At 67.2% G+C, this 7990-nt stretch overlaps 1 protein-coding gene across 1 annotated transcript in view; it reads right to left on the reverse strand.

Moving 5' to 3' along the window:
- The window catches only part of CC2D1A (coiled-coil and C2 domain containing 1A), a gene marked incomplete at its 3' end in the record, with an annotated part of 8340 nt that extends 350 nt beyond the window's left edge, over window positions 1-7990 (reverse strand). Inside the window, 17 exon segments of the mRNA XM_080361347.1 lie at window positions 234-353; window positions 1263-1435; window positions 1760-2008; window positions 2108-2180; window positions 2983-3113; window positions 3241-3300; window positions 3404-3476; window positions 3721-3826; window positions 3943-4106; window positions 4109-4152; window positions 4155-4212; window positions 4373-4501; window positions 5125-5184; window positions 5282-5388; window positions 6303-6432; window positions 7126-7194; window positions 7942-7990. Coding sequence (XP_080217473.1) covers window positions 234-353; window positions 1263-1435; window positions 1760-2008; window positions 2108-2180; window positions 2983-3113; window positions 3241-3300; window positions 3404-3476; window positions 3721-3826; window positions 3943-4106; window positions 4109-4152; window positions 4155-4212; window positions 4373-4501; window positions 5125-5184; window positions 5282-5388; window positions 6303-6432; window positions 7126-7185 — 1737 coding nt within the window. The 5' untranslated portion in view covers window positions 7186-7194; window positions 7942-7990.

A 7990-nucleotide genomic window follows, 5' to 3' on the forward strand; every position in this document is an offset into this window, starting at 1 on the left:
TGCCCCCCCCCACGGGGAGGAAGAGCCCCCAGCCCCCCCAAGTCCTGCCCCCCCCACGGGGAGGAAGAGCCCCCAGCCCCCCCAAGTCCTGCCCCCCCCGCGGTGAGGAAGAGCCCCCAGCCCCCCCAAGTCCTGCCCCCCCCCGCGGTGAGGAAGAGCCCCCAGCCCCCCCAAGTCCTGCCCCCCCCCGCGGTGAGGAAGAGCCCCCAGCCCCCCCAAGTCCTGCCCCCCACCTCGTGCTGCTGCCGGATCCGCGTCCCCAGCTCCAGGTAGCGCGCGGCGGTTTCGGGGGGCACGGGCGGCCCCCCCCGCGCCAGCACAAAGGCCTCGGCGTCCACGGGGGCCTCGGGGACCTGCGGGAGGGGGCACCGGAGACCCCAGAGCTGCGTGAGGGACACGGGGACACCCCCAAACCACGGCCATGGGGTCCCCAACACCCTGACCCCTAAACCATGGCCATGGGGTCCCCAACACCCTGAGACCCCAAACCTTGTCAATGGGGGTCCCCAACACCCTGACCCCCCAAACCACAGCCACGGGGTCCCCAACACCCTGACCCCCAAACCATGGCCATAGGGGTCCCCAACACTCTGACCCCCCAAACCACGGCCATGGGGTCCCCAACACCATGACCCCCCAAACCATGGCCATGGGGTCCCCAACACCCTGACCCCCCAAACCACGGCCATGGGGTCCCCAACACCATGACCCCCCAAACCATGGCCATGGGGTCCCCAACACCCTGAGACCCCAAACCTTGTCAATGGGGGTCCCCAATACCCTGACCCCCAAACCACGGCCATGGGGGTCCCCAACACCCTGGCCCCCAAACCATGGCCATGGGGTCCCCAACACCCTGACCCCCCAAACCATGGCCATGGGGTCCCCAACACCCTGACCCCCCAAACCACGGCCATGGGGTCCTCAACACCCAAACCGTGTCCATGGGGTCCCTGACACCCTGACCCCCCAAACCACGGCCGTGGGGTCCCCAACACCCTGACCCCCAAACCACGTCCATGGGGATCCCCCCACCCCTTGAGCCCCCAAACCATGGCCATGGGGAGCCCCCCTGCACCCAGAGCCCCCCACCTTGCTGATGTCTATGGGGAACCCCCTACCCCTTAGCATCCCCACCCCTAAGCCCCCCCACCTTGCTGATGTCCATGGGGACCCCCCCATCCCTTAGCCCCCCAAACAACATCAATGGGGACCCCCCACCCCTGCCCCCCCCACGTTGCTGACGTCCCCGGCCCCCCCACCTTGCTGATGTCGACGGGCAGCCCCCCCCGCGCGGCCTGCAGCAGCGGCTCCAGCGCGCGGGGCGCGGCGCAGCAGCCCCTTGGCGCCCTCCAGGTCCCCGCTCCGCCGGGCGCGCAGCGCGGCCGCCGCCAGCTGCCCCTCCGCAGCGCCACGAACGCCAGCTGCTGCCGCGCTGCGCCACAACGCCGTGGGCACCCGCCACGCCGTGCAGCGCCGCGCGGCCCGCGGGGGACACGGGAGTGCCCCGGGACCCAGGAGTGCCCCAGAGACCCAGGAGGGACCCAGGAGATGCAGAGGGACCCAGGGGTGCCCCAAGGGAGGCAGGAGATCAAGAGGGACCCAGGAGTGCCCCAGGGACCCAGGAGTACCCCAAGGGAGGCAGGAGATCCAGAGGGACCCAGGAGTTTGGGAGGGGACCCAGGAGTTGGGGGGAGGAGGAGGGTGAGGGTCTGGGGGGGTCCCTGCACCCCGACCCTCCCACCCGCCCCCCCGGTACCTCTCGTGTTGTTTTTCGGGGCCGGTTTGTTCCCTGCGCTGGAACTGGGGGCTCCGGCGGGGGGGGCGCAGGGGGGCGGCTGGGCGGGGGCGGCGCGGGGGGGCGGCGGCTGGGCGGGGGGGGCGCGGGGGGGCTCGTCGTCCTCTCCGCTGGGTCCGTCCTGGCTCACCAGCTTCGCCGCCGCCTCCAGCACCGCGGCCACGCTCTGCGCCCCGCCCGGCGCCTCCGCGCCCGCCAGCGGCGCCAGCCCTGCGGGGGACACACGGACGGGCTGGGGGGCCCGAACCCCAACGTGGGGCTGGGGGGGGGTCCCAAACCCCCCCACATCGTGGGGAATGGAGAATGTACCTGGTGGCACCGGCAACTCCGAAAAATCCACCGCTCTCCCCGCTTTGTGCGCCCGGATGGCGGCCTCGTATTGCTGCGGGGAGATGGGGGTCGGTGGCGCCGGGGGGGGTCAGTGGTGCCACAAGGGGTCGGTGGCGCCGTGGGGGGCTTGGTGGTGCCATGGGGGGGTCAGTGGTACCATGGGTGCCAGGGGGGGTTGGTGGTGCCATGGGGGGGCCAGCAGCGCCATGGGGGGGTCAGTGGTACCATGGGGGGGTCGGTGGTGCCATGGGGGGTCGGTGGTGACGTGAGGGGGTCGGTGGTGACATGGGGGGGTCGGTGAGGCCATGGGGGTTCGGTGGTGCCATGGGGGGGTCGGTGGTGCCATGGGGGTCAGTGGTGCCGTGGGGGTCAGTGGTGCCGTGGGGAGGTCGGTGGCGCCATGGAGGGGTTGGTGGTACCATGGGTGCCGTGGGGGGTTGGTGGTGCCATGGTGGGTCGGTGGTGCCGTGGGGGGGCCAGCAGCGCCATGGGGGGTCGGGTGCGTGCCGTGGGGGGTCAGTGGTGCCATGGGTGCCATGGGGGGTTGGTGGCGCCATGGGGGGGTCAGTGGCGCCATGGGGGGGTCGGTGGTGCCATGGGGGGTCAGTGGCGCCATGGGGGGGTCCGTGTAGCCATGGGGGGGTCAGAGGTGCCATGGGGGGGTCAGAGGTGCCACGGAGAGTCGGTGGCACCATGGGGAGGTTGGCGATGCCATGGGGGGTCGGTGGTGCCATGGGTGCCATGGGGGGTTCGGCGACGCCATGGGGGGTCGGTGGTGCCACAGGGGGGTCAGAGGCGCCGTGGGGGGGTCAGTGGTGCCATGGGGGGGGTTAATTCCACTAATTAGGACCCACCTTAACGATGCGCTCGTGCATGCGCGCCTTCCGCTCGTCGCCTTTGCCCTTGGCCTGCGCGGCCGCGGCGCGGTACCGCTCCATGCGCTGCTCCAGCGCCTCCAGCGTCGTTTGCGGGGCGCCAGGCGCCTCTGTTGGGGACAAAACCGGCAGAAAGTGTCAAGGGCCGCTCACCACCAACACCCTTTGCATTCGGAAGCGTTTTGGGGCGAAAACGAGCGTTTCGGGGTGAAAATGAGCCGTTTTGGGGCTCCCGACCTGTTGCGGGAGACGCGGGTTGCGGTTCCGGCGGCGGCTCCTCGGGGGCGCGATCGGCACCTGGTAACGAGCCGGGGGTTCGTTAACGAGGCGGGGGGTTCGTTAAGGCGTCGCGCGGGCCCCGATATCACCGGGTTTGTCACCAAAAGGGGTCGGCGCTCACCGGGGGGCGGGGGGAGGTCGGGGGGCTGCACCGGCCGGCCCCGCGCAGCCGCCTCCAGCGCCGGCTCCAGGCCCTGCGAATCACCAAAACTCACCACATGCGCGCGGCCGGCGCCGCCCGCCCTCGTGCCACACAAACACCAAAACCGGGCACTTCCGCCACAAAAATGGGGAGATTTGGGTCGATATTGAAGTGGGAGGGACACCCGGAGCCTGGTGCCGCACCGGGGGGATCTGGTAATGGTGTTTTGCCACAAAAAGAGGGAGATTTGGGTCAAAATTGAAGCAGAAGGGACACCCGGAGCCCGTTTGCCGCACCTTTGCCACGCGGTAGTATCTGGTGGCCGTTTCCAGGTCCCGCGCCGTTTGGCGTCCAGCGCCGCCACCTTGTACTCCCGCTGCCGTTCCCGCAGCAGAACCTCCCCTGGGGACAACGGGGACAACGGGGACAATGGGGACAACGGGGACAATGGGGACAACGGGGTCAGCCCCCCGGGGCAAAATCCGGCACAGCAGGGGGGGAAGGGGCCCGAACCTCACCTGGTTGGGGATGCGGTGATGGTGGAGCCGGTGTCACCTCCGCAGGGGGATCTGGTGTCACCTCCATGGGGGGATCCGGCGTCACCTCCACGGGGGGATCCGGCGTCACCTCCACGGGGGGATCCGGCGTCACCGCGGGGACGGTTTGGGGCTTGGGGCCCTGGGGGGGCTGTGGGGGGGTCCCCCCTTTCCCCAGCGCCACCGGGGGGGAATTTCCTCCTCGTTGATGGGTTTTCCCTTCCTGACCGACACCAGCATGTTCTCCAGCGTCTGGGGGGGATCCGGCGTCACCGCAAACCGCGGCCAACAGGAACCTCGGAGCGCGGGGGATGCGCCGAACCCCCCAAAACGGTCACAAACGCCCCAATATCCACCCGGAGGGAAAACGGGGGCAAACGGCAAACGGCAGCGGAAGGGGGTCTGGGCTCACCCTGAGGCCGCGCTCCAGGCGGCGCAGCCGGGGGGCGTCCCCGCTTTGCCGCGCGTTGCCAATGGCCGCCCGGTACATGGTCGGCGCGCTCCAGCAGCGCGGCTCCACGCCGAGCGGCTCCGGCGGTGCCTGCGGCGACATGAGAGGCATCAGATCAATATCAGCTGCTATCGATAAACACCACGATTGATAAGCGCCGGGATCGATAAGCGCCGGGATCGATAATCACCAGGATCGATAATCACTGGGACCAATAATCACCGGGACCAATAATCACCGGGATCAATAATCACCAGGACCAATAACCACCGGGATCAATAACCACCGGGACCAATAATCACCGGGATCAATAATCACCAGGATCGATAATCACCGGGACCAATAATCACCAGGATCAATAATCACCAGGATCGGGGCTTTGGAGCCGCGTCCCACCCCCCGCCAGGTTCCGCAACCACCGGAATAGCCAAAAACATCACCAAATCAATAAAAATATGGTTAAATAGCCCAAGAACAGCCAAAAATGGGGCTGTTGGTGACGTGTTTCTTATAGACCCCAATAAAGCCGCCCAATCGCCGTGCTCGTGTTTCCCACCGCCGCGCGGGCACCGGGAAGCGGCACCGGCACCGGCTCCTCCCAGGCCCCCAAGGGCGTTTTGGCCTCTTGGGGGCCAGTTTGTGCCATAAAGTCACCATTTTTGGCTGAGAAAACGAAGAAAAAGGCTAAAAAGGGGCCAAAAGCTGCGGCGTACCTCGTGGCGCGGCGCCGGCGCGGCGCCGTCTCCGTCGCCCAGCACCTCCTGCAGCTCTGCCTGCCGAGCGCCGGGAGCGGCCTCAGCGCCCAAATTCGGGGCAGAAAAGCCCGATTTTGGGGCCGAGGCGGCCGCGGGGGCTCGGGGCCCCGTTTACCATGAGATCGGCTTCGTCGCCCGGCTCCTCGTCGTCGTCGTCGTCATCGTCCTGGTCGCGCAGGCAGAGCGCGGCCATGCGCTCGATGGCCTCCATGGGCAGCGCGCCTGCCGCGCCAAAACGCACCGTTCAGGGCAACACACCCATTTCTTGAGAGTTTCAACATGCACGTTTTGGGCCTTGGTGGCCCAAGGGGTCCAGGGATGGACAATTGGGGTCTGGGATGGGACATTTAGGTCTTGGTGGCCCCAGGGGTCCAGGGATGGGACAATTGAGGTCTTGGTGGCCCAAGGGGTCCAGGGATGGGACAGTTGGGGTCTGAGATGGGACATTTAGGTCTTGGTGGCCCCAGGGGTCCGGGATGGGACAATTGGGGTCCGGATGGGACATTTAGGTCTTGGTGGCCAAGTGGTCCAGGGATGGGACAATTGAGGTCTTGGTGGCCCCAGGGGTCCAGGATGGGACAATCAGGGTCTGGGACGGGACATTTAGGTCTTGGTGGCCCCAGGGGTCCAGAGACGGGACAACTGGGGTCCGGGATGGGACATTTAGGTCTTGGTGGCCAAAGGGGTCCGGGATGGGACAATTGGGGTCTGGGATGGGACATTCAGGTCTTGGTGGCCCCAGGGGTCCGGGATGGGACAATTGGGGTCCGAGATGGGACATTTAGGTCTTAGTGCCCCAAAGGGTCCAGGGATGGGACATTTAGGTCTTGGTGGCCCCAGACGTCCAGGGATGGGACAATCGGGGTCTGGGATAGGACATTTAGGTCTTGGTGGCCCAAAGGGTCTGGGATGGGACAATCAGGATCTGGGATGGGACATTTAGGTCTTGGTGGTCCCAGGGGTCCGGGACGGGCCAATGGGGGTGTGGGATGGGCCACCCTGGCCCTGGTGCCCACGGTGGGCATTTTGGGTCTGGAGCTGCTTCCCCGGGGGTCCGCTGGCTGTGGCAGAGCGGGGCGCCCGCCCCCCGCGCTCACCCCTCCCCCCCTGCGCTCACCCCTCCCCCCCCCGCTCACCCCTCGCCGCGGCGTTGGGCGCCGGCGCCGCCGGAGCTCCCACCAGCGCCAGCAGCTCGGCCTCCAGCTCCGCCGCGTCCGCCGCGGCCCCCGCCGGCCCAACCGGGGACAGCTCCGCCAGCAGGCCCAGCTGGGGACACGGGGACGGGAGGGGGGGGGGTCGCTGGGGTCACAGCCGTGTCCCCAAAGGTCACACCGGTGTCCCCAAAGGTCATACCAGTAGCCCCAAGGTCACACAAGTGGTCCCAAAGGTCACACCAGCGTCCTCAAGGCTCACACCAGGATCCCCAATGATCACATAAGTGTCCCCAGAGGTCACACCACTGTCCCCAAGGGTTACACAAGTGTCCCCAAGGGTCACATCAGCATCCCCAAGGTCACACAAGTGTTCCCAAAGGTCACACTGGTGTCCCCAAGGATCACATAAGTGTCCCCAGGGGTCACATTGGCATCCCGGCATCCCAAAGGTCACACCACTGTCCCCAAGGGTCACACAAGTGTCCCCAAGGGTCACACTGGCATCCTCAAAGTCACACAAGCAGTCCCAAAGGTCACACTGGTGTCCCCAAGGGTCACACCAGTATCCCCAAGATCACACAAGTGTTCCCAAAGGTCACACAAGTGTCCCCAAGGTCACACCACTGTCCCTAGGGGCCACACCACTGTCCCCAAAGGTCACACAAGTGTCCCCAGGTGTCACACCACTGTCCCCATGGGTCACACCACTGTCCCCAGGTGTCACACCGCTGTCCCCATGGGTCACACCACTGTCCCCATGGGTCACCACGCTGTCCCCAGCGGTGCCGGGGGAGTGCAGCCGTACCTGCCTGGCCATGGCGGCGCCGCGGCCGGGGGGCGGGGGGGGTCTCCTGGCTTTGCTCATCGCTCCGGCCTGAGTGGGGAACACCGGGGGGGTCAGCACCACGGGCAGAGACCCCCAGGGCCCGTTCCCCCAAAACACCCATTTCCACCCCAAAACACCCATTCCCACCCCCCAAAACACCCCATTCCCCCCAAAACACCCCATTTCCAACCCCCAAAACACCCCATTCCCCCCAAAACACCCCATTTCCACCCCCCAAAACACCCCATTCCCCCCCAATACACCCCCTTTCCAGCCCCCAAAACACCCCATTTCCACCCGCCCAAAACACCCCATTTCCACCCCAAAACACCCCCTTTCCACCCCCCAAAACACCCCATTCCCCCCCAAAACACCCCATTTCCACCCCCCAAAACACCCCATTCCCCCCCAAAACACCCCCTTTCCACCCCCAAAACACCCCATTTCCACCCCCCTAAAACACCCCATTCCCACTCCCCCAAGGCCCCATTCCCCCCAAAACACCCCATTTCCACCCCCCCAAGGCCCCATTCTCCCCCAAACACCCCATTTCCCTACCCCCAAGGCCCCAGTTTGCCCCCCACACCCCCCGGAGGCCCCGCTGCCCCCCCCAAGGCCTCAATCCCACCCCCCCAAGGCCTCATTCCCCCTCACAACCCCCGTCCCTCGCCCCCCAGGCCCCGTTCCCCGCTCACAACCCCCCCAAACCGCCCCCCTCCAGCCCGCCCCCCCCCCTACACAACCCCTGACCCCCCCCCGCGCCCCCCGCCCCTCGTTTCCCCCCAATCCCGGTACCGGGACCCCCCGGTCCCGCCGCCCTCACTCCCACCGCCTTCACTTCCGC

Source organism: Nesoenas mayeri (assembly GCF_963082525.1).
Source record: "Nesoenas mayeri genome assembly, chromosome: 31".
NCBI lineage: Eukaryota > Metazoa > Chordata > Aves > Columbiformes > Columbidae > Nesoenas > Nesoenas mayeri.